The sequence below is a fragment of the Mustela nigripes genome, chromosome 5 (genome assembly GCF_022355385.1).
Source record: "Mustela nigripes isolate SB6536 chromosome 5, MUSNIG.SB6536, whole genome shotgun sequence".
Lineage (NCBI taxonomy): Eukaryota > Metazoa > Chordata > Mammalia > Carnivora > Mustelidae > Mustela > Mustela nigripes.
Genome location: NC_081561.1, coordinates 65,231,651 through 65,258,431, shown reverse-complemented (window position 1 = coordinate 65,258,431; position 26,781 = coordinate 65,231,651). Strand labels below are relative to the sequence as shown.

Sequence of the window (26,781 nt, the reverse complement as noted above, 5' to 3'; positions counted from 1 at the left end):
ATAGTAGTACCCACCTCATACCCTTGTTACAAAAGCTGAAAGAGTTAATATATGTACAGTAGTCTGCCCGTGGCCTCCTTTCCACTGGTTCCCTTTCCACAGTTTCAGTTACTGGTAGTCATCTGCTGATCCTGAAGCAGATAATTCTACTTCCGATGGATCAATGGAAAGTTAGTAGTAGCCTGAATCTACATCTTAATGCCTACATCATTCATTTCACTTCATCTCATCATGTAGGCATTTTTCATGTCATACTATCCTAAGAAAAAGACAGTATAATTTTGAGAGAGAAAGGGAGGCCACATTCACATAACATCTCTTCTATTACTATAATTGTCCTATTATTGTTGTTAATCTCTAAGTTGTGCCTAATTTATAAATTGAACTTTATCATAGGTATGTATATATAGGGAAAAATATCGTATATATAGGGTTTGGTACTATTTGGTTTCAGGCATTCCCTGGGGGGTCTTAGAATGTGTCTTCTGCAGATAAGAGGGAACTACTGTAAAAGCGTTTAGAAGATGCTGGTACAAAGTAGGTGCTTTACGTTAGTACTTATTATTGCAGTTATAACTGAAGCTTAACTTAAGGAATCTCTTTTGTCATGTCCACCTCCTGTGATGGTTGCCTTAAAAATGAACTTGGACAAAAGGTTACTATATGATTCTATTTGTTTGTATATATGACATTCTTAAGGTGACAAAATTATAGAAATGGACGGCAGATTAGTGTTTGCCAAGGGTTGCCAGGGAGCAAGAGGGGAAAGAAGGAGGTAACTCTGGCTATAAAAGGGCAACTTGAGGGGCCCTTGTGGTGATGGATATATAGGTTGACTGTATCCATAAGCTATATATAGCTTGGCTGTGTCAATATCAGTGTCCTGCTGGTGGCAGTGTACTAGAGTTTGACAGGATGTTACCATTGGAGAAAACTGGGTGAAAGATACATGAAATTTATTTGCATTATTTTTATAATTACATGTGAACCTATAATTAATTATCTCAAAATAAAGCAATTAATGATAAAAGGAAAATAGGCTTGAAGGATTCATGATAGAGAAAAGTTGGCAGTTAAAGTCATACATGTGTATGAGCAGACAGAAACTAGTACTAAGGTTAATAAACATGATGGAAGGAAAAATTGGAACCAGTGGGATTGAAGAGAGGGAAAAGATAAACAACACTTTATTTTCCTAAAAACCCACAACTGATGTTCTTCAAGTACCTTTGCTCCTGAGACTGTGAGAGGGTCTACTGGTTGATAAGAGTTTTAGTAAAGAGAAGAAGATAGACAAGTTAAATGCAAAAGGTACTGTGAAAAACAGGCTCCTTGGAAAAGAATTTGAAGATGACAGAAGTAAGCAAAAAACCATCTGTCTACATATATACAATATGCTTAATTCAAGAAATAACTTTTCTGACCTTTCTCTCTCCTGTTTAATCACCCGCTCAACAGAATTTTTTACTTCCACATTTTGTGTTCATAGCATTCTGTTCATATATTAATATGCCACTTAATCTGCAATAGGTTTATTTGTATTTATGTCTTTCCGTTTGGATTGTGGCCTCCTCAAGGGAAGAGATCAGTACCATATACAGATTTCATTTGCCAGCTCAAAGCCCAGTGCCTGGCACACACTGGGCACTAGAGAAATAATAAATCAAATATTGGCTGTTTTCATGGCTCTGAACAGAGTGGTCATTAATCTTAAGGCCTAAATAGAGGAGATCGGATAAACTGAAAATATTATTGTACTTCATGAGATTGTGATTGTTTTTGTAAATGAATTTTCCTGGGCTTTTGTTTTATGGTTTTTAATCTGGTGAAATTTTTCCTTACGTGTAAAATAAGGAAGAGTTTTAAAAAGTTGAGTGATTTAGTGGTGAAGAGATGTCTTGTAGTAATAATTAGCAATGGTATAGTCAGTCAGGAAAAGAAGGGCGATCAGAAAAAGGCCAAGAAGCTATTGGAAAGGAAATGATTGGAGGAATGACTTGTGACGTCTGGTCCTAACTTTAGTCACAGGGAATGCCCTCTGTCTATAAGAAATCATTGGCTAAAGCACTTGGAGCTAGCTCATCTTCTAATGTTTGCCTAAACAGCCATTCTTTTCCCTGGCATGGATGAACTATATTCTGATGTCCAGTATGTGGCAGGGGTGTGGTGGGAAAAGCGGAAGAGCATACTTCCCCTCTCTGCCAAAGTGCAGTACAAACTGGGCTGATTGATTTTTTTAACCTGTCCTCACTTGTGCCAACCCTGTAGCCATGTGGATCTGTCAGGTGCCTGCTGGAAGTGCTTAATTTCTGGTTCTGAATATGTAACAGAAGAGATACACAATGAAAAATCTCCTTTCTTCTAAGTTAAATTATACCATTAAAAACAGATAAGTAGACAAAGAATCTAGAATATGGTATATTCCACAGGAAAACTAACCAGGACTGTTCAAAAGTCTAGGACATTTGGAGGCAGGAACGAGCAGTGAAAGAAAACATACACTTTGAAGGGCGTACTGTCCTAGATTTAAAGGGACTTAGACATAAGATCCAAATGTAGCACATGAAACTTGATTGGACATGCCTCTGAGAACAATGGAGATCATTTGGATATGGACTGAATATTAGATGACATTGGGGAATTGTTCTTGATTTTCTTAGGTGTGATATTTTGGTCATGGCAGGAAATGCCCTTATATTAGATGTATGTATTAAGTATTTTGTTATGTGCAAATTATTTTCATATGCTTTTGGGGGGGACCATAAATAACGGAGAGGAGAGAGAAAACAGTGTGGATGGGTTATTAACAGTTGTTGAACCTGAATGGAATGTGCACAGATGTACCTTTTGAATTTTTCTGTGTGTTTGAAATTTTTCAAAATGAAAAGCTGTGTGAGAGCTGAATATTTTCCTCCCAAAGTTGGAAACAAGGTAAGCGTGTCCTTTTCAACACTCCTGTTTAGCATTATGCTGGAAAGCCTAGCCAGTACAATAGGCAAGAAAAAGAAAGAAAAGGCATACAGAGTAGAAAGAACATTTGAGGGATAACTGCTTCCTTTGGAACTCTTGGGCTCTGGTGCCATGGTTTTATTTAATTGTTTCATGTAATGGAGAGGTGCTCTCTTCACAGTGTATTAGCTTTTCCTAGTTGATCCATTGATGATTCATAAGCGCTTTTTTTCTGGTATCAAGATGAGCCACCAAAATCAGCTTCCAGCTTCCTGTCCAGCAGGAATCAGAGGTGAAGGTGGGCTTTGGGGAAGGGAGAAAACTGATTCTAGTCTTTAAAACATGCCTTTGGAAAAACAAAACAAAACAAAACAAAACAAAAACATGCCTTTGGAGCTTGTGGGTAATCCTCTCCCACATGGGTACAAATTATCATGACTCATGGCTTCCATGTGTTTTGCTGCTCTTTAAGCTATCTTCTAACCAAAAAAGTCCCTGCAGAAGCAGCTTTTGCATTGCTGTCATGACAACCAAAATCAGACCATTAGATGATACAGTTACCCTCAGGAAGCTTTCTGATGCCATGTATCTGTTAGCAGATTGAGGACAGAGAACCCAAAAGTCCAGGTGCACTCCCACCCATAGTCAGCTCCACCCATCAGCTACCTCAGGTCTCCCGGTCTTGTGTTCTCAGCAGGGAGGAAGAGTCAGAGGTTTGTTTCCTGTCTTGAGGTTGTGATGGTGAGGGAGACCAACCTCAGGTATCTCTAATAGTAAAAGAGAGAGCCAGAGAAAATAACAGGGGGATGGGAGTGGAGCTGAATGGAGAGTAGAGGGATTAATGCTTAAGAATAGTACTTCCTGGCAGTCTGAGAACAACTGACCTTTAAAATGGTTATGATAGAAGACCGCATCGCTGGTGTATTTCAAGCTACATTCACCTCCATGTCATGTATCAAGTATATATGAAGGCATTCCCCACAAAAGTTTAATCATCAGCCCTTTCTGAACACTTGAACTACTTTTTGGCCATGTTTTGATGTCCGTGTTTTTAAAGATTTTATTTATTTTTATTTGAGAGAGAGAGTGAGAACATGAGAGAGGAGAAGGTCAGAGGGAGAAGCAGCCCAATGCGGAACTCGATCCTGGGACTCCGGGATCATGACCTGAGCCAAAGCAGTGCCTTAACCAACTGAGCCACCCAGGTGCCCCGATGTCCATGTATTTTTAACAGATGTATCATTCCAGAATTGTTTTAGGGCCATTAGGAAAATAAGAAAGAAGGGGGAAATGCCAGTTGAACAAAGTGGGGAAACAGTGTCTAGTGGGTAATGATGAGTTGTGTTTTTTTTCCTCCTGAAGTCTCAGGAGAGGATGAATTTAATCCCTGCACACACTGAAAGCAAAGTATGAGAAACAGAAAGTACCTATAAAACATTTTTTTGGTCTGTTTTATCAGTTTTTCCAGTGAGAGTGTGGTGTTTTTCATGGACAGAGGTTTTAGCAGCTTAAGCTCCTTTTAAATGGTCGAAGGAGAGGCAGCAGTGTGATGTGTGAGGGTTCATTAATTATTGCTCTTACTGATGTTTGCACAGGCTGTTGGGATCATAAATGTCAATCTGTCAAGACTGTGATAGGTTCTAAAAAAACTGATTGAGTGCCTCAAAAGCTGTCATGCAGCCTGAGATTAAATAGATTCATCTTTCTTTCTTACAGGTGAGGGAAGGTGTGGGTGAAGTGAATGAGGAAGGCTTCCCTCTCTTTGTTGCCACTTTGCTTCTCCCATTCTCCTATTCTAAATTGTGAGTGTTGGGTTGTCCAGAAGGCTAAGAGCCTGCCTGAGATGTCAGAAGGCCACAGTCATGGTTAGCAGCCCAGGGTGTGTGCCTCCTGCCAGCTGCACAGTGATGGGAGATTAAGAGAGATTGGGATTCAACTCTGACAGGCCTGACACAATTTATTTGGAAATTTTCAGGAGAGAACATGAGTAATAAAGACAAGAACAGTGACAGTAAGGAACAAATGTGAATTTCTGTCAGAGACAAAACAGAATTTTAAAAGAAGTAGCTCTGTTTGTTGTCTCCAGTCAAGCTTTCCAGTTAAACTGTGTTCCTAAATTGAGAGTCTTACCACCGCTTTCTGCGATTGGCTAGGAAAATACAATTAAAAGAGTTTCCCTCCTCAGAAGATGGGTGTTTTAAAAATCTCTGTACTTGTTTCTCTGTCACAAATTAAGCAGTGGTTACCTTCAAACCTAAGGAGCTGGTAGGTAAAGTACCTTATCTTAAGATTTTCCTTTCTCATGTGATCACATTATGATTCTTGATCAAACTTTTCTTAGACTTAGAAGATCAGATATGAGATCTCTCTCGTTCTGTTAAGCATAGGCAGAGGAAATGGGCAGCTGGTGAGTACCAAAAACTATGAACCCAGCATGGGGGTATGGCAGCTCTTGTGTGGGTATATGCAGACTAGATTTATGCCCTCAAGAAAGAGCATACTGGGAAAAAATGTGCTTTGTTGGCCGTTTATAAAGGACCTTAATTAGAAGTCACTCTTAACTCCTGGGGTGGAAACAGTTTCTAGCTTGCCACTCCAGCTCTTCCTGCTGCTAATGAGCATGCTCCTTGCAAGGACGGGTTTCTTCTGACAGTTGAAGCTGCATGTAAGAGTTATTTCTGTTCACCTTTCTCTCCGTGTTTAACCCTTATTGCCCAAGTTCAGATTAAGCAAGTAGACTGTTGGGTGTTACCCTCATTGTTGAGGAAATTGAAAATGCATCACGGCAACAGGAGTGATGTTTGTGGGCAAAAAGTGAATAATCAAAGTTTAATTTATTCAATTATGGAGAGTAGATGAGGATTCCTTTAGTGTTGACCATGTTTGGATCTTCTCTTTCTGGTAGTCTTTTTTTAAATTCACATAGAATTTATAATCAAATAGTTGAATTATTTAGTTCATTATTAAGCAATTAGATTCCCTGCCCTGGACATCTGTTTCTCTTATTTAGAGAGCTCACCACATGGCACAAAGTTTCATTAGGTAATTAGCACAGGAGATGTAAATTTCTTATGCAGACATGATGGTGATCCTGTAGACCACTATTTATTTCATTAGCTACTAATTAAAACAATAAGTTGACTTGTGAAAAAATGTTAGGAATGGTTTGCTTCTCCAAGAAGTTATATATAACACAGTCATCTTCCTGGATAGTAGCATGTGGTTCCCCTCCCCCCAAGAAAAATGTGGCAGGGAGCATTAGAAGGCACAGGGATTCCTTTCAATTTAATAGACCATTGACTGAGTGAAGATTAAGTGGGCATATTCCAGAATGTAAAAGTCGTAGCTCTCTTAATGTCTAGGAACAGTTCCTTGATTCTAAAAAAAAAAAACACATTCTGAACCACTTTTCATCTGTTTTGGTTTAGAATCATTGAGGACAGCTTCTCATAGTTCTGTCTTTCTATCCATGGATGCCTTTGGTCTTAGACTTGTCCAGATGCCTAGACATTGACTCTTAGAGAACTGACTAGGGCTCAGTGGTCTTTTAGGATGACCAAGGCAGTGCACCTAGAAGCTGTTAGCAGCAACATAAAACACCCTTAGGACCCATAATTTCTGGAATGTCATATACCTCCTGACTACCAGAACAAATAACTCAGAGTCTTAATATAAAATGTGGGATGAGGAAAGGGAAATTTCAGCATGAGATTAGAGTAAGAAATTAGAAATGGAAAACACAGGCCTCCTCTAACATTTGGGTTTCCCATCAAGTGGCTTGTTTGATAATGACCAGTGATGATTACAATTAATGACAAGAGATGTTTATGATTACATATATACGAATTCTGTTTCCCAATCTTAGGAATCCTACATTGAACAATATTTTCTGACATATCCCTCCAGTGCTTATTTGAAAATAGTTAGCTATGGATAGTATTGCCATGCTAAAAGGAACATGTTCTCCTTAGCAAAAGTTTGTTTAAAAATGGGGATGGATAGGGGCACCTGGGTGGCTCAGTGGGTTAAAGCCTCTGCCTTCAGCTCAGGTCATGATCCCATGGTCCTGGGATCGAGCCCCGAATCGGGCTCTCTGCTCGGCAGGGAGCCTGCTTCCTCCTCTCTCTCTCTGCCTGCCTCTCTGCCTACTTGTGATCTCTGTCTGTCAAATAAATAAAATCTTTAAAAAAAAAAATGGGGATGGATAGATAGCGCGTTTGACAGTTTGGGACAGAGTCATATGGAAAACAGCTTTGAATGTGACTCTGTATTTCCAGACACATGCTCTGTTCTATCAGATCGTGTTGTGAAGGAAAGGGTTAGGATCTGAGTGGTCCTCTTTTACATTAGAGGCATGTTGGCATCATGTCAAAAGCCGTCTGGATTTTAACAGTATTAATAATGCAGAGGTTTCAACAGCCTCCCCTTCTTGGTGTGGACTCCTCTCTTCCTCTCTCTCTTCACCCACCCCATGCCCCAGGGTTGGGAGATAATTTCTCTTATGGATGCTCCACATTTAGGACCTTGTCTCATAGCAGAGACTATTTTTTTTTTTTTTTTTTTTTTTTTTTTTTTTTTTTGGTTATGGCTCTTACTCTAGAATTTTCTCTCTCTCTCTCTCTTTTTTTTTTTTTTAAGTGTGTCTAAATAGAGCTATTAATACAAATTATGCCATTGCTGGTTTGTGAAAAAAGACCTCCCCCAGAGAGCACTCTAGCTCATATGAAGTGAATTCCTTTGGGCTGGTTGCTTTGTAATGATTTACATTTAGATTGTTGCTTGTTGCTGTTGTAGGGGAAGGGGTCCTGTCTGTGGCTGCCTCAGTCATCACACCGATTGGGTTTGGACAGCTTCGCTCAGCAGAGCTGGGAAATAGGCTGAACTTGCTTTCAATTGTTTTCATCAAAGGCCTTGTTTAGTTGGTTTGTATTGGGGGAAAATGTCATGTAGGACTGGAAGAACTAAATGAGATGAAAAATGAAGTTTACAATTGGTAAGAATGGTGTGTGCCTTCCATAAGTCAGTGCACAGTGTGCTGGACTGAGTGGGGGGCAGGGCTATTTGTATCTTCAGTGTCGGGGCAGTGAGTGTTCCCTAGTGACCTGCATCGTCTTCACACGGAGGGGCTGGGGAAGAGAGGTACAAAGCCTCCACTGAAATACATCCAACAGTGTGCTGCTTCTCACGAGGGCCACTTTAAGTAGAAAAATCAGAACTGCCTAGGAGAAGATTCATTCATCTGAGAAATATTTATTGAGTTGTAGGCAGATTATGAACAAAGCAGGTGAAACTTCCTGCCCTGCAGAATTTTATATCCTCCGTGAGGATAATGTTAAAAGGTGCAGTCCTGTGGAGGAATAAAAGGGAGGAGTTGGGAGGAGGGTACATGCTAGGGGAAGGGAACATGAATAGTCTAGATAGGGTGAGCAGAGAAAAGGATGTTGAAAATGTGACTTAAAAAGACTTAAAAGAGGGACTCCTGGGTGGCTCAGTTGGTTGGACGACTGCCTTCGGCTCAGGTCATGATCCCGGAGTCCTGGATCGAGTCCCACATGGGGCTCCCAGCTCCATGGGGAGTCTGCTTCGCTCTCTGACCACCTCCTCGCTCATGCGCTCTCTCACTGTCTCTCAAATAAATAAATAAAATCTAAAAAAAAAAAAGACTTAAAAGAGATGAGATCCATGTAGATCTGGGTAACAAGTCCTAGACAGTTGGAACAGAAGGTGCAAAGGTCCTGAGGTAGGAGACCATCAGGAGGCTAGTGTTGATGGAGTAGAGGGAAAGAACAGCAGCAGAGGTAAGAGAGCAGAGAGGAGGGCAAATCATGCAGGGCCTTGTGAGTGCTGTAGTAGATATTTGAACTTTTACTCTACAAAGGAGAGCTATAAAAGGGTTTTGAACAGGGAAGTGAAGTGATTCTAACTTGATTTTTAACAGGATCATTTGGCTCATTAGTTAAAAGGCTATTATATTAGGCTGGATGTGAGATAGTGGTAACTTGGACCAGGATGGTAGTGGTGGAAGGGTGAAAAGTGGTGGGATCTGGATCTATCTGTTTTGACAAAAATCATTTAGGAGACTCCTCCCAGAGAGGGTTTAGCACAAACCCCTTTGGAACCTTGGCAAGAGGTACATCTCAAGTATGCCACAGTGGCAGCAAGTCCAAGAATATGGAGTGGAGTATTCTGTGCCCTTCTTCTTCTTTTTTTTACCCCCTCGACGGCAGGAGTAATTTACAGCCTGCCTATGTCAGGAACTTTATTGCATTTTAGTTACTTTATTAAGGTTCTATACAATACGAGTTGTCACACGTTACCCCTTTCTCCACACACCAGTTTGGCACCAGCCAGGGTGGTTGTGCAGAGCGCTGCTTCTGTAGCACTCCACAGTGGAGGCCTTGGGACGGACAGCTTGCTTGTGAATAATCAAGGATGCTCCTTTACTCTGAATAAAATTGAAATAATTTTCAACAGCAGAACCTGATTTCATAGGTTTTGTTTTGTTACATTTAAGAGTAGAAACATGAGTATTTTTGCTAGAAAAGATTTTGGATCACCCATCAAATACTGCATCGGGTACATAATTGTGCTAATAAGCATGATGATGAAAAGAAATATTAGGCTTAATCCCTTTTCTAAACAATTATAGTCTACTTGAGGACAAGCAGGTCTCTAAGAAGCAGTAAATAACCAATGCAAGCAGTGAGCTGCCAGGGCCCGAAGAAGAGGCACAGACAAGAAGAGGATCCCAGATCCAGCTTGAATGGTCTCCTCAAAGCAACCCCTGTTTTTAAAAACAACAGCATAGTACTGATTTTTGTTGAGTCAGCCCACCTCCTCTCTAGCTCAGACCTCGCTTGTTATAAGTCTGCCCTACAGGTATGTGCTTGTCACAGTTTGTGCAGCATAAACCAGGCGAGGCAGGACTGGCTGTTGCTCACACAAGTCCAGTTCCTGAAAGAGGGCATTAGAGTGGCTTGCAGTATATTATTAATTAGCTGTGCTCAGCAGGCCAGGCACTAACCCTGATCCCCAAATGTGTTGTTTTGGTCAGATTCACAGTCTGAGAATGAGGCTTCGCCAGTGAAACGGGCACGACTACTGGAGAATACCGAACGACCTGAGGAAACCAGCCGATCTAAACAGAAGAGTCGACGTCGGTGCTTCCAGTGCCAAACCAAACTGGAGCTGGTGCAGCAGGAATTGGGATCCTGCCGCTGCGGTAAGCATCGCCCCCAGTGGTGTGACGGGGATTTGTGTCCTTGACACCCTGCTCTAGCTGTGGAAATTCTTCTCAAGAAGCTGAAGTCCTTCATTCTTCTGAGTGCCTCCCTGCAAGCCATGGGGCTGGAGCTTATGAAAACAGGAGTGAGGGAGTCTTCCTTCTAAATGCCCTTTATTTCCTCTCACGCCCACCAAAAACAAAAACAAAAACATTCCCGCTTCTCTTACACTTACTACTTTAGAGTTGCACTGTCACTGGTTACTGCTTTCAGCTTCTCCCTACCGTGTATTACTCTGGTTCCTGCTCATTGATGACTTACTTAGAAATTAACCAAACCAGTGAAATTCTCAGATATGTGTCATAAAATTCAGATATTAAATTAATTTTGAATGAGTATCTTAGTATGTAGAATAAATGGAAACTCTTCTCCCCCGTTACCCTTTTAAGTGAAAGTTTGATTGGAAAATTATTTCTTTGAACCATAATTCATTGTTGTTTAACCCCTTCAAATAGCTTTAAAGTAACACTCCTTCTGTGTTATCCAGTGTAATACTGGCTCTCCGAATTGCTGCCCAGGGATGTGTTTTAAAACTTTATGCCTGCCCACAGCAGAACAAAGCTTAGTCCAATTCTTTCTCTTCCTTTGAACACATCATGTCCTATAGAAGCAAAATTGTGTAGCTGCATTATTTAGGCTGACTTAGTTTTCCTGTTTTTATTCCCTGATTTAACGCTTAGTATTATAAAATTGTTCTGTGGGACAGAGCTGTCATCAGGCAGATCTGGAAACGTGGCTCTCACACTGAGAATCCTATGTTCTTTGTCCTTAGGAGTAAGATTTAGAAGCCTCCTTTTCCCCTGGGACAATCATAGACACCCTGCAGGTATTGATGCTGACAGGCAGGACTGGATGGTTCTCTCAGCAGCTGGAAAATCAGGAACTCAAAATCTCTCATCTCCCGAAGAGGCCCCCATTGCTTCTCCCATGCCTCAGTTATTTACCCTGTTGGAAATGAGAAGGAAAGGAAGATGTACCAGCTTCTCATGGAAGCAAAGTTGGAACCCCTGTTTCTGTCAAGACCAGCAATCTGTTTGTTGTAGCATGGGAAGTCCCCTGGACCAGTTTTTACTGTTTTAGCTTGGCATTTAGTTATCTTGTTAATTGCTTGTGTGGAAGTGTAAAGAAGAAAGGTAGGAAAAAAGGTGGGAGGAGAGGCTCACAGCAGCTTTGGTTGTGTTCATGGATGTGGCATGGCCCAAGAGAGCCCAGAACCTTATTCTTCAACTACGTTCTAATCAACCCTGCCAGATAATCTTAAAACACTCGGTGAGATAGGGAAGGAATACTGTGGTCAGCTGAGCAAACTCTGGGGCATGGTGGCTAACCAGCCTTGCCCATATTGAAGGGTTTGTTTCATCTTTAAAGTCTGCAAGTGCTTGCTTTGGTCTTTGCACAAACCATTGGAGGGGGCTGGTTTCAGTGTTCAGTCTGTTATTAGTGTTGTGAAGCCCACTGACCATTTTGCCGGTTGCTTTTATAACACATGCCCTTGGTTGTTACCAAATTAGAATCATGGGATTTTCCTGTACCTTACATTCTTGTTTCTTTCTTGGAAGTAATGGAATCCTGGGTATTACACAGGATTTGCCCTCGTGGATCAAGCAGCTGATCCATTAAGTGTGTCGTTTGCCTCTGGCAGTGGCTGATGCCCTCCTGTCCTTGTCAGGCAGGGAGTGAGAACTCACAGTTCAGCACTGAGATATGCAAGGGTGGTGTAACCAGGCATGCCAGTTTATACTTCAGCTTTGATGCAAACCACCAAAGTGCCCATAGTCTTAAGCACCGAGCAGAATAAAATCTAGAAATACATGTTAGATGATTTCACATGCTCCTAAGTGAAACCCAGTTGACTGTCGCTGGTAAGTTCAGATTATTCTACTGTGTTCTACACAGGAGGCTGGATTTCTAAAGTAACTGTTAGGTTTATCATAGACATGCATTCTTTTTAAATGAACTAACACATAATCCCTTGGTTTATGCCCAATTCTTAGGGTCTACTTACAGAGAGATTTGATTTTAATGCTGGGAAAAAAAGCCCTGAGCTTTTTGCAGTCTCTCCAGATGTAGCCTTCCTAGAGAGAGCAGGGAGTTCAGTTTGGCCCACTGAGACTGTTACACTTATGTGCCCAGAAAAATGAGAGTCTGCTGCCACATTTTAAAAGATGAAGGACAGCAGTGGGAACTTACACCTCTGGGACAGATCTTTGACAAATAGCTCTTGTGTTCCTCCTGCCTGTTTGCTTGGCTCTCTCTAGGAAATGGGGAGTTGTGTCATTATCTCCTTGAGGATGCATGGAGTGTTGAAGAGACGTTGGACTGCCCTGAAAGATTTGGGACTGTAGTAGGGGGGGTATGGTAATTTACTATAGGAAGTATAGACTCGGGAAGGTAGTTTGAACTCAGAACACTTCTCCACTGCAGAAAATCTTTTTCTTAATATATATATTCACAATCTTTTTCCATTCCCCTTCCAGTCTGTACAGGTTATTAACTGCTGACAAGAAATTCACATCTCATAAATAATGCTTAAGAGCCATTGCTATATAAATTGAATGTGTTATGAATTGTGATGGGCCTTTTTGTAGCATTCGATGCCTAGAGCAGGAAGAACAGAGGATGTCATTTTCATTAATTTCTAATGAGGTGCCAATTAAAGACAGGGAAGACGCACCAAAGGGAAGAGTGGCCAAGCTCCCCTGAATCCTCCGCCTCAGGGCTGTCATCCAAACACTGCTAGCAAGCCTTTTCTAAAAATTCCATTAAATTACAGTCTCATCGAGAGCACACACAGACACATTCAGCTTGCCTTTGATCTTCAAAAGAGCAATTTGTAAGGCGAGTTTGAGCCTTCTCACATAGGGAACAGCTAGAGGTGATAGGAATTGTTAATTGCCAAGATACTCCATGGGCTTTCAATGAGGAGGTGAATTTTGAAGATGAATTCTCCTCTGCCTTGCTGTGACTAGATAACCTTTAAATCAACAATACCAAAGTAACACCCTTTTCCTGTGAAATCTTTCAGGGTGCCAATTAGAAAAGGCGTGTGGTGAGGCTGGGCTGATAGCCTGCATCCCAGAGTATCTTCAACAGTTTAACTTCTCAAGATAGAAAACAGTTGCATAAAAATGGATTTATTTGTTTCATTTTCTACTCAGTAGGCAAATTGATCAGCTCATTCTCATTACAGGAGTTTTATCTCTGAAAATGCCACCTAGAGGATGTTCTGAAATCTGGCCATCCTCATCAGATCTGGGCTGCATCACAGCCATGTGAAGGCTGTGTTCTCCAAGCCGATCTTGCATGAAACACGCAGCATGGCTTCGTAATCGCTGTGCCTTGCTATCCAGAACCACAGAATTAATTTTTAAATACCAGTCTAAGAGCTTGCATAAGTTATCACCTGTTTTTAGTTGAGTGTGACTTAAACTCTAAGCTGATATGTTCCCTTTTGGGACAGCAGTGCTTTTACTAACAACCTAAGTAATCTGGCTTCCTTTTCGTGCTTTCAAAATAAATTTTATGTTCACTTTAGAAACTCAGGAGAGATACTTTCGCCCTTCAGAGTAGTTTCTCTTCTCCAGGTGCTTCAGTGGTCATTTTTTGCATTCTCATTCATTGTTGAACTGAATTCTTCAAGCATTTATTGAGATGGGACTATGCATGAAGCATTTTGCTAGGTTTTGTGGGGAATATAGGATCTAGAAATATGGAATGTAGGAACTCATAGTCTGGGTCAATGGTTTCAAATTGGAGTGGGCATCAGAACCATATGGAAGGTGTGGCAAAACACAGATTTCTGCCCTCCCGCCTTCCAGTAGGCCCGTGCATGTTTAACAACTTTCTTCATGATTATATTCAGATTATTTATCCCCAGACAGACTACTCTGAAGTCATGTGCCCTTCTCAGGGCTTCCCCTCATTGTAGATGTTAATTTTAATTCACTCACCCAAGTCAGAGTGTTGTCCAGTTTCCCCATTCTGTAGTTATTGTTTTGACCGTGTAGCTAGTGAGCATTCTTTGGGAAAACGGTTTATGACCATGTCACAATCCTGCTCATCATCAAACATGTCTCCTAAATTTAGGATCCATTGATGATTCTTGCCAGAACCAGTCTTTACTCTGATGACTGCAGAATGATAATCTTTCTAACTCCAGCCCTCCTACTACATTTCTCATTTGGCATTCAGTGTTCTTTTGTGAGGACCCTTCTCCCCCATTTATTTATCTATTATTATTATGGGCTCATGGGCTTTTTATATTTTTTTCAGTGGTTTGTAATTCATTACTGTACTTAATTATTATGGTAGTCAAATTGCTCCCAGAGCGTTTTCTTACTCCATGGCATAATAAGATATGTTATGGGGGTACCTGGGTGGCACAGTCAGTTAAACATCCGACTCTTGGTTTTGGCTTAGGTCATGATCTCTGAGGATCCTGAGATTGCGCCCCAAGTCGGGCTCTATGCTCAGTGTGGAGTCTGCTAAAGACTCTCTCTCCCTCTGCCCCTCCCTCCCCCTCTGTTACACACTCTCTCTCTCTCTCAAAAAAATCAGTCTTTAAAAAAAAAAAAAAAAAAAGATGTGTTCTGAATACATCTGGTACTTATCCTATGGCCAGGCCTGCAATCAGCCATTTTTCTAGTGATCTCTGAGGTGACTTTAATATGCATTCCAAGAGGGATTTGCTGGGCCTGTGAGGAAGGCAGATACGTGGCATGAAACAGCTGGCATTCAGGGCGGCCTACCATAAGAGTTTTAACTGAGGTATAAGCCATGTGTTATAGGACTACGGGGAGCAAGAAATTAATTTCAACTATAGAAGACTCTGGGTAGGCTGCAGTAATTGGGGCTTTAAAGGAAGAGTGGGATTTAGATGTGTGGGAAAAGGGACTACCTGTGCAAAGATGGTTTTCTGAAGGTGACCCCTGTGCAGCTGGATTAGGGTTGACTACTAACAAGGGACGGTAGGAATTCAGACTCCAGGCTGTAGGGTTTGGATGTTGGTTTGCACTGAGGCGCTGTCATTGGTTTTGAATATGGTCAACAGGATCTAATAGGACTTTTTTTTTCTTTCTTTCTTAATTAAGCACAGAGGAAAGCCCAGGAGGCTAACGAATCTTTTTCAGAGGAATGGTCTAGGACAAATGTGAACTAAGTAAGTGAAAAGGAAATGGGCCTGTTTCACAGCCATCCCTGCCACTACAGAGGACTGCACAGCAAGTGAATAGTGATACCCTAAGGTTCCAGAGTGGGCCAAGGAGCTGTGGTAACTGTGAGGTGTGTTGGTGACAAGAAATTACCAGGCTGGTCCATTTCACCAGCACCAGAGATCACCTGAGATTAATCCATGTGTCTGTGCCTTTGCTTAAACTCTCATCCACATGTGGCTTGAGCCTGTCAGGAAGATTTGGCAGTCTACACTTTGTCTCTAAAAGAAAATTTGGCTGTCTGTGTTCTTTTAAAGGCTTTATTCCATTACAGAGTTCTAGCCAGGATCCATCAGGAAACCTTGCTATCCTGGGAAACACCTGAGATCTTTTATCATGCCGAGATTGGTTTGGTTGGTTCATTATTATCATTACTGCCATTGAGTGGTGAGTTCGTGCTCTGCCATGTGTTATAGAGAGAGTGTGTGGTCACCAAGACCCCAGCCCTTTAGGATCCTGTTCTATGCTAAATCTGGCGATGAAAAGCTAAAGTTTTTCCGTTACTTGTAAGACTGCAGCTGAGTATGTATTATCTATGGCTCAAGAGAAGGAGGTGTCCTGTCCATTTTCCCAACAGCAAAAAACGACAACAAAAAACCTTTGATGGGAATTATTGTATATGTGAGAGCTAAGGGTAGTTGAAAATCTTGAGAAATAGTCTGAGAAAATTTTCTGCCTTTGCTACTTTCTTACTTTCATTCTCACTATACTTTTACCTAAACAAAAGTGTGCTATCTATATTCCCCATTTAATCTTTAATGTATAAAAGTTCTAGTCTAAAACCAAACAGATTAGTCCCTCTTCTGCTCCTCTGTAAATTGCGCATTGAGATGTTAGAGCAAAACAAATCAAGCCTTTTACTGAACACTGACTCTTATGTATTTAGCCCATTAGTTCAGCACTGTCTCAGAGATCCAGCCTACCATATGTCTGCTGACAAGGCTATAGAGAGAAGTCGGAAACTTGAAGAGCTCCCCTCCCCAGCAAAGGGACATCAAAGACTGAACTTTTAAAAGACCACATATGCAGAGCATATCTGCTGAAGCCTGTGTCACATTCTTACCCTATTGGAAGGTGATCCAGGAGACCCTTGTCCCATAGAGTGAAATAATTTTCTGTCTGGATAGCAAATTTCCAGGTATCCGTCTGTAGTCTAATCTTAGCATCAATAACAGCACAATAATTTTATCAAAGCTGTTTGGATAAGTTACCCTGCTAAAATACTTCTTTATGGGGAAAAAAAGGATCATCACGAAAGGGAATGAGTTATTGATGTCTTTTGTTTTAGCTTCAAGAATAAATAGTTTTAGTTCTTTGTCCAGTAAAGTGTGCATGGTGTTTTTTTTTAAACAGATTTTTTGGGATAGAATTTGTATACCATATTTACCTGTTTTACAGTTCAGTGAGTTTTGGTAAATTTAAATTGTACAGCTCTCACTAAAATCAGAGTTTAGAATGTTTTAAATCACCTCTAAATCTTCCCTTGTGTCCCTTTCTAGTCGGTCCCTACAGTCCCCTTCCCAGCCTCAAGGCAACCACTGACTGATCTGTTTTGGTATAATTTTGCCTTTTCTAGAATTTTAATACTATGGATTCATACAGTGTACACACACACACACACAGTCTTGTCTGTGTAAGTAGCATGTTTCTGAGATTGATCCACAATGTTACATATTAGTAGTTCATTCCTCTTTAATGTTGAGTAGTATTTCATTGTATGGGTAATATCACATTAGTTTATCCATTTGCCAGTGAACATACATTTAGATTGTTGCCAGTTGGGGGATATTTTGAATAAAGCTGCTGTAAATTATTCATACACAGGTTTTTGTGTAGAGATATGTTGTAATTCCTCTTAGGTAGATATAGAAGTGAAACTGCCAGGTTGAATGACCAGTGTACATTCTGCATTTTAAGAAAATTCTGTTAGCAGTATATTAGGGTTCTAGTTTCCCCATAATTTGTTAGTATTTAATATTGTCATTTATTTAACTTTACCTCTCCTGGTGGTGTATTAATTTCCCATCAGGCATTTCCCAGATGACTGATGTTAAGTGTCTTTTTCATAAGATTTTTTGGTCATTCATATCTTACTTCATCAAGAGTCCATACTTAAATATTCATTGTTTGTTAAATTTATTCCCAGTATTTTAATTTTTTGAAGCTGTTGTGAACAGAAGTTTTTATATTTACTTGCGGATTGTTCTTTTCTGTCCCTTCAAAACACAGTTTTTTCATATGATTTTTTTTATTCTGCAACTTTGCTAACTCACTTATTAGCGCTAGATTCCTTAGGATTATCTACATCCATGATCATGTCATTGCATATAAAGACAGTTTAGTGCCTTTTCAGTCTTTATGCCTATCATTTCTTTTTCTTGAATCATTGCACTGGCTACGACCTCTACCACAACGTTGAATAGAAGTGTTGAGAATGAATCTCCTTGCCTCTTCCCTGATCTTTGGTAAAATTTCATCTTTTACAACTAAGTATGATTTAGCTGTATATTTTTAAAGTTTTATTTATTTATTTTTGGTAATCTCTACACCCAGTGTGGGGCTCAGACTCAGAGAATTGCATATTCTTCCACCTAAGCCATCCAGGCATCCCATCTGTTCTAGTTTTTTTGTTTTTGTTTTTAAGAGCTGTTCCCCACCTCTGCTCCTTAACCTTGACAAATCTTAATGGTTGTAGCTATTGAGTGCATTCTAGGAAAACAGTAAATGTTCAAATACATTCCCTCAAAACAGATGATATAGCCCAGGGTGAGCTACCATGTGGCCTAAAAAAGATCAGCAAAACTGTGTTTTAAAAAAAGTTTTACCATGTCTTGAATTCATTTCTGTCTATAGTTGAAGCATATTCCCTTTGCGCATGGTTCTCTGTAACATGTCTATCCATTTTTAATGGGGAAAGCCTGCGACCTGAGATTATTTTTCTTTTCATTAAGCCGGTGTCGTAACAGACACTCAAGATGCTATAGGTTACTCTGACCCAAGGTAGTAAAAGCAAACCACTCTTGAGAGATGCTTAGAAATGCTTTGCTTGAATTAAATGTTTTTACCAACAAGGCACAGTCACAAAAATTTGTGTGTAAATATATACTGGTAGCACATACCACCAGGATTAGAAGCCTTAGCAGTAATTTCATCCAACCCCACTTTTTTTCAATAAATGAGGAAATGGAGATCGGAAAGGTTGCCACTGGCCTCACATTATACCTGTGATAATGCAGACATTATACCTGTTTGCAAAATCCTGGTATTTCAGGATTGCAGCCTTTGAAATTCGAAAGCTCGGGGACTGAAGAGATTGCCCAATATGAGGGCTCACAGCAGTGTCCCTCCCATCAGGAGGTCTTGGGCCTTCCTAACTACAGCTCTTCATCATGCATCCTGGGTGTCTGCTTGTCCCCACTGAATCTCACTTGTGTCTTCTGAAGTACCGAGAAGATTTCTTGGTCTTTCCTTCGAGTTAATACACCTGACTGTTTTTGCTTTCTCTTAGTTTGGCCTCCAAAACCTTGCTCAGGACTCAGGACTCCTTGCAGCAGAATGTCGCCAAATTAGACTGTTGGTGTAGTAGAGATAAATAAAGTAGCACTTACTTATTTTTGAAGATTTTACTTATTTGAGAAAGAGAGCATGTGCATGAGCAGGGTGGGAGGAGCCAAGGGAGAAGGAGAAGCAGACTCCCAGCTGAGCAGGGGGCCTGATACAGGGTTCAAGCCCAGGACCCTGGAATCATGAGCTGAGCTGAAGGCAGATGCTTAACTGATTGAGCCACCCAGGTGCCCCTAAAGTAGTATTTAGTCAAAATAAGAGGATTTAAATTTTTTTTCCTTCAGATCCATGACAAATTGTTCACAACGTTTTGCCAAAGAAATGCCCTTTCCAAGGCCTTTAATGTACATAGTTAAACTCACTTGTGTTCAGTACACTGTATGCAGATACATACTCGTAGACACTTCCAGTCTTCTGAGTAGATTCTTACTAAGGTTCCCTCATGAGCAGGGCTTCTGGATAAATGTGGGCCTCAGACCGGCATTGCCCAATCCCTGGATAGAAGGGGGAGCTTCTTTAGAAAGTAGAAGTGCAGTTGCTCAGGTAACTATAATATACCTCAGTGTTTGATATACTGTCTTTATACCTAATAGCTCATTTCCCCCCCATAGGAAATGGAAAGGTAATTTAAGACCAAATATAATTACTGTACATATCAAGTAAGGTGATCCACATCATAGAGTCTTTATATCAGATCTAGTTAACTCCATACTCTTTTTCTTTCTTTCATATGCCTTCCTCCCATGATCTCCTTTCTCCTGCTAGATTCTAAAATCCTCAAGGGTCGGGCCTATGTGTTATTCTGTAGTTTCCCACTGCCCTTAATAGAGTGTGTGGCCTATGGTGGTGCCCAGACAGTGCTAAGTAATAATACACAAGAAAAATTGGAAGTCACAGAAATGTGGTGCTCTGGTGAGCCTACTGGTTATCTTTAGGGGAAAGCCCTTTTGTAGTAGTATTTGAAGGCAGGCCCAAGTGGGTGAATGGGAGAATGTCTGGGCCAGTCTCCATGTATATTCATGAAGCCAGGGTACATGTGCAACCTGAGGGTTTCCCAATGGAATATTTGGCCAAAGGAGTAAGTTGTAGGTAGGAAACCTTAGCATTATTTATTGTTACATAATTTTATCTGCCTTGAATTTTTATTGGTACGGGGTGAAAAGCAGACAAGTCGTATATACTATCAGATAGGGTAGTGTTGCCTACTTGGTCTAATTTAAAATATTTGATAAGCTTATGGTTTAATTAAATACTCAACTTTGGGGATGAATGTGTTTGAATAAAACCTGTGCTTCATCTTACACATGAATAAGATAAGCGCTTTGGAGGTCACAGAGATACAGATCCCTGTAGAGAACTACACCATTGTCTCATTCCTGCCTAACCTGTCACTCTGGCATAGAATCCAAGTACTTAAGTAACTTAGAAGTTATCCATCTGGTTCCACTCCAGCCCCACCCCCCCCAAACTGACACATTCACCGCATAGGCACATAATCCAGCTGCCGCACACATCTTCAGCCCAGAAGGGAGTGTGGTGTGTCTTATTGCCAGGCCGCTTAGATTGCCTAGTGCTTCAACTGCTGACCCAAAGCCAGCCTCCTCATAGAACATGCCTTATTCCTCCTTACTCTGCCCTTCAGAGTCACGTGTCACAAATCATCTTTGAGAAAGCCTGCTCTTCAGATATTTGAACATGGGATGTTGGCTTTCCAGCACTTTGTTCCTCCAGTAGCAAGTCTGTCTATAGGGACTAAAGAACTGCTGTGGGACATCGGGGACTAGAGTGGGTATAGGAATGCCAGAGTGGGCTCAGGGTCTCCACGGTCTTCCTTATGGGGCCCTCACAAAATCTGGGTATCTTTTTAAACAAAAACCCTTCTCTCTAAACTACTAAAAAGTCTCTCTTGTGAAGTCCATGGTTGACCTCTGTTGCTGTACTTTGCAGAACATGCTAAAACTGTCTGTTCTTCTAGACCATAAGTACTGGAGGACAGGGGTCATATAGTGTTCTTTGGTGGCTCCTACCGTAGTAGAAGTGCAGTCATGCCTAGTAAACGTTTGAGTTGAATGAGTGAACTCTGCAGTTGTGATCCTCTGGGTGAAGGAAAAAGAAGACCTTTTTCTTTTATTAAAAAGATTTGAGAGAAGGTGAGCACGAGGCGGGGAGAGGGGTGCAGAGGCAGAGGGAGAAGACTCTCCACTGAGCAGGGAGCCTGACATGATGCTCCATCCCAGGATTCTGAGATCATGACCTGAGCCAAAGGCAGATACTTAACTGACTGAGCCACCCAGACGCCCCGGAGAAAGGACAGCTTTATCCAGTACCTGCTATGTACTGAATGCCTGCTTCTGTGTTAAATCACTTGACCCTGATAAAAGCTTTGTTGTAAAGTGGTACTACATTTTTATAGCAAATAAGCTTTGAGGTTGAGTAACTTAGAAATACTAAGGGAGCACCTGGCATGCAAGCCCAGATTTGTTGAGCTCCCAGAATCCTGCGCTGTTTGTGTCCCACTGCTGGCCCAGGCGTTCTGAGCAGTGAGGAAGTAGCAGCCCGAGTTACCTTTATTTTCAACCATATAGATCTTAGCCCATTTGTTAAGCACTCCCCCAGTTCAGAGATGAACAATGGGTGGTACAAATGTAGGCAGCCTACTATGTGAGAACCTCTTGAGATGGTGTTAATGAGTCATCCCAGTGCACTGTTTTTCAGTGGTGTTCCATGGACTACTTGTCCCTGCATCTAGATAAGATGCTTCTGGAGGACAGGGTCCATAGTGTTGCCACCTTTTTGTCTCCCACTGTGCCTGGGTAATTATGAGACACGGTGGCACTTAATTCTTATTGATGTGGATGTTCCATTTTCTCCTGAGTGCTAATTCATGTCCTCATTTTCCTTGAAAACTTACCTCCTCCAGGATACCTTATGCAGTTGACCTCTCCTCAGTGCCCCCGATTTATTGCACATAGCTGGGTTGTATTGATTTTATTTGCAGTTGATTTCTTGCTTTGCTTCTTGTGTCCTTCAGCTGTTTTCCTCTCTGCACATCTCCAGCTGTCTTTCAAGGCAGGAACTTGTGACTTCTTCCTTTTCTTTTTCCTCCACCCAGCCCCTAGAATAGAGCTCTGTAAACAGTGCACAAATGACCAATAAATACTTTTGACTCCTTGAGCCTGATAGCTTCTTTTCCTTGCTGGATTGACAGCCTAACACTAGAGCCTGAATCCTTTATTTATTAGATGAGATTTCTATAGCACCTTTCCTCTGAAGAGATCAATATCAGTGGAGTTTGTTTCTGCTTCTGGAAAGTGCTTTTACCTAAGCAGACCAAGTCTTTGATAAGATAGTCCTTACTCCTCAGCTTGTGGGCCCTGGAGATACAGACTCTAAGAAAGCCTTACCACTTCAAGTTTTGCTATCATGTTGCTGGCAATGAGCCTGAATAAGACTGTGACAAATAGCCACACAAGCTTTGTGGTGTTGGTTGATACTGTAGCCAGTGTTCTCAAAAGAAAATCTGCATTTGGGAGGCATTATCATTGACTGAAAGGCAGATACGGAGAAGTCCACCTTAGCACACAGTTCATCTGCCCACTAACCAGAGTCCCATCACAGTGTTTGTGGGTTGTAAGCTCTCAGACAGTGTGTGATGTCACCAGAACTGTTCAGTCTCTGAAACTCAGTGCCATGAGGGAGAGTGTCTGTGGGACAGGGCCCATGAAGTGCATGAGACCCAGAGACTGCAAACACACAAGTGCTAGATAGTCAGAGAGTAAGTGCTGAGAGAAGGCGCTGTCAAGCTGATGGAAGAAGAGCTATCACACTGCAGGTGGGAGTAGTCTAGACTCACTGTGAAGTGTTGGAACAGAATTCAGTGTCCAGAGATTGGAAAGGGTGGATGAGTCAACCCTATAATTCACTGGAGAAGTGCCTAAAATAATTGGGTCAGCTGGCTTCTCCAGGAAATAGTTCCATCTTTCCACAGACATTATTCCCATCCTGGTCCAGAGTTAGGCGGAATCGAGTAGGAGATGAAGTCCTCTCCCACGTGCTTTGCAGACTGATGAGAGGTGCGCACGTGGAAGCCGCCCAGTGTGGATACTCGCCACCATCACCAAGCCTTTCTTTACGCCGGCAGGCTACATCTTCTGCTGTCAGAGTAGGTGTCAGGGCAGCCACAGCTACTGGGGCACCCCGAGAAACAGAAGAGCTGGGGAAAGGTGTTGGAGAGAAAGTGGAAGGAAACGAAGTGGAGAAGGACTAGAGGGCAGAAATGGAGGTGTGATGGGTGCAGGAAGTCGGCCGGCATTTGCTCAAGGGGTAGTGTGAGCTTGGGAGGGTGCCCCTGCTTCTTTCTTTCTTCCTGAGATTTGAAGGATGTTCTCCTTCTGTGTTGTCACCTGTGGAGTTGAGAGATAGAGCCGCCCATCTGTCTAGTTGATTCTCAGCCCACAATGCAGTGCCTGGAACATTGTTGGAAGGAGGAGATGACAAGGAGTGTCCCTCTTTGCTCTGGGTGCCTCCTAGTCCATGATCATGGGGCCTCACCAGCTCTTGTACCTGCTGAAATATGCAGTATCATGGTGGGTGACTGGGAGGCAGTGGCACTGGCCTGTGTGGCTCTCTTATGCGGCATATAGCCAGGCCCCCTTCAGCTATGCTGGCGAGTTCTCCACAGCAGTGTTCGGGGCCTGCAGAGGCACAGGGACAAGCATGTTGTGCAGATGTTAGATGCACCCTATGACCAAAATTTTCTAAATAACAGTCAAGATATTGCTTGGATGCAGATGGATTGTTCTTGGGCTGTAGAGTGGGAGGTAGCAGGCAGTGGCTGCCGCATTTGAAGACATCCCTGTGGGTAATGGCAGCCTTGTCTTTTGGCAGCCCGCTTGTGCCTTGAGGCACTGAGCCAGTCTCTTCCTCACGGGATTATGCTGTCTAGCAGCAGGCCACTCCACACACTCACATGCTCCTCTTCTTGAACCATGTCTGCCCCAGGGTCCCTGGGAGATAGAAGCTCTGCATCAGCACACAACAGGGTCTGTGCATCCTTGTGATTAAGATATGGGATGATGTGTGCTCTCTAGAGCGGCACACTGCAGTGTTACAGGTGTACCTGGGAAGGGAAGGATTCCAGATTTACAGATAAAAGGGCCAGGTTTGTGTTAATGCTCTTGTATCAGTTAAACAGCTCTTCCTTTGAACTAGATTGTTAGCTCAGGATTAATTTTCCACGGAATCTGGAGTAATTGACCAAAATGCTGGGGTGGAGTAGGAAATGAATATCAGTGGGAATTTGGGTGATGATGTTCAGTTCTTCATTATCTGTACTGAGCTCATTTGTGCTCATGAGTTACAGCAAAGTTTTAACTCTAGGATGCATCCCATGGCATCTTGGACATTTCTGGGTTGCCTCTCAGAGTGAGCTCAGGGAGTATAGGCTAATATTAATAATGGCAATAGAAAAGCATAATTAGGAAAGTAAACCTGCTACTGCAAACAGAATATCCAAAGCCAGACAATAATAGTTTCAGATTGTGCTCACTGTGCTTCTGTTCACCCAAGTAATTGGAGATAGAATGTGTGATGGTGTTCCTCTCTCCAGGAGTGGTAGGGAGGGGCAAAGTTACCAGCATTATATTCTTTAATTGCTAGAAGTAATTTTCTTCTGTTTTTAATGAGTCGGATGTTGACTCAAATTATTTATTTATTCAGTTTACTTACGTGAGTTCTAGAGGAAAAGCAGGGAATAAAATTGACAAAGCCCCTGACCTCATGGTGCTTTTATTCTTTGGGGGAGAGTTGCAGTAAACAAGGAAACAGATAAATGAGATACTTCCTGATGGGAGTAAGTGCTCTGGTATAACAGGATGGCAGAATGAGAAGGGCAAGTGGCAGTAGAGGTGGGGGGAAGGCTAGCATCTGGAGGAGGTGAAAGCTGAGCTAATACAGAAAAGCTAGGAGAATTATTCAGAGAACTAGGAGGAAAGTGCCCCAGATCAAGAGAACAGCAGCAAAATGGCCTGAGGCAGGAACAACTGGGCAGATTGGGACCAGAAAGGTGGCCCCTGTGGTTGAAGTAGAGTGCGTAAGGAGAAGCAGTCAGGACTAGAAGGGGGGACAAGTAGGCCTTTGTAAGGACGTAGAATTTTACTCTGAAAGTAGTGGGAAGGCATTGAAGGGTTTTAGGCAAAGGAGTGGTGTGATCTGATTTACATTTTGTATTACATTTCTGTCCCTCTGGGAGATAAACATAATGCTTGTGCATAGACTATCAAGAATACATAAGAACTGGTAGTAGTGGTAGCTGTGCCTCTGGGGAGGGTAACTAAGAGAATGGGATGAGAGACTAACTTTTTGCTGAATATTATTTCATGCAAATTGAATTTCTGTTATATTCATGTATTACCTATTCAAACAGGAATTAATTAACAAATATTTTAAAAGTACATCTCAAGTCAGTTACCAAGAAAGAAAAGAAAAGAAATCCCTTTAACTGCTCTGAAAGAGAAGGCTTGGAGGGCAGCAAAGGAAGAAGAGGGCAACTCGTTGTGGGCTCTTGCTAACCATGGTGGAGATTTGGTCTCACTCCATCCCAGCCCTGCTGGCCTTTGTTCTCTTCCTTCAGCATGCTGTACTCATTCTTCCCACAGGACCTTTGCTGTCAGATGATGGAGAGAAGCAGAGCAGATTCAGAACATCATTTAGAGATAAATCCAATGAGACTACTAAAAGTTGGTGTGAGGAGTAAGGGAATGAGGAATCAAGGAGTCCTGGTTGAGCAGCTATGTGGATGTGCCATCATTCACAGAAGAAGGGAGGATTAGGAGACCGGCCAATAAGGGAGTCAAGAGGATTAAAAGTTCTATTTTGAACATGTTATAGTTGAGATTCCTGTTAACCAGTCTAGTTGAGTGGTTTTTTCAAGGAGTACGTTGGATATGGGAGTTTAGAGGAAGAATCTGTGGTTGAAATCTAAATTCCAGATGCATCAGTATTTAGACTATTCTTGAAGATTTGGGTCTGGATGAGATTTACTTAAAAGGAAATGTGAAAGTGTAAGAGTACTACTTTCTCTGGTGGTTTCAGGAGGGAGGCCATTAAAGGATTCCAGGTTGCTGCAACGGGCAAGGTGGAAGGAAGATCAGGAATATTCCAGAATACTACAGAAGCTGAGGGGAGGATCCTATAAGAGAGGGAGAGGAGACACATACTATTGAGAGAGGTGAGGGTGAGAAGATGGGATTTGGCCACTTGACCTCTTGACAGGCTTTTACTTACCCCAGAGGTACCAAAAACAGTCTGTCTGTAACTAACCTCTCCATCATTCAGTCGAAATATTCTGAGTGAACCACCCACTGTTCGAGGCATTAAATTATAGAAGTATGGTCCTTGCTTTCATGAAACCTAGACAGGAAAATAAGTTAAATGAAAATTACACACAAATGATACCTACAATTATAGTTATGACCAGTGCTTCAAGGAAAAGTCCAGGATGCCATGAACAGTGGATAATAGGGCCCAAGACTAGTCTGAAGGTCTAGGATGGTCTTCCAGAGGAAAAGCCATTGAAGCCGAAGAAGCCAGAATTTGGTTAGGGCAGTGTGTCTCGAACATAAGAGTACAGTGGGCAGGGCTGAAAGGCATGAGAGTGAGCGAAGGTGGTGAAATTGACTTTCCTTCTTGGGAAACCATTAAAGGGTTTAAATAAGAGTGTGATTATCAGAGATGGGGGTGTGTGGAATCACTGTGGCTCCTGTGAGCTGGATGGA

At 41.9% G+C, this 26,781-nt stretch overlaps 1 protein-coding gene across 1 annotated transcript in view; it reads left to right on the top strand.

Annotated features, from left to right (window-relative positions):
- ZFAND3 (zinc finger AN1-type containing 3) overlaps positions 1-26,781 on the top strand; it is a 335,812-nt gene that overhangs the window by 296,864 nt on the left and 12,167 nt on the right. Inside the window, exon 5 of the mRNA XM_059400549.1 lies at positions 10,004-10,171. Within this exon, the coding sequence (XP_059256532.1) occupies positions 10,004-10,171 (168 nt within the window). The remainder of the gene's footprint in view (positions 1-10,003; positions 10,172-26,781) is intronic.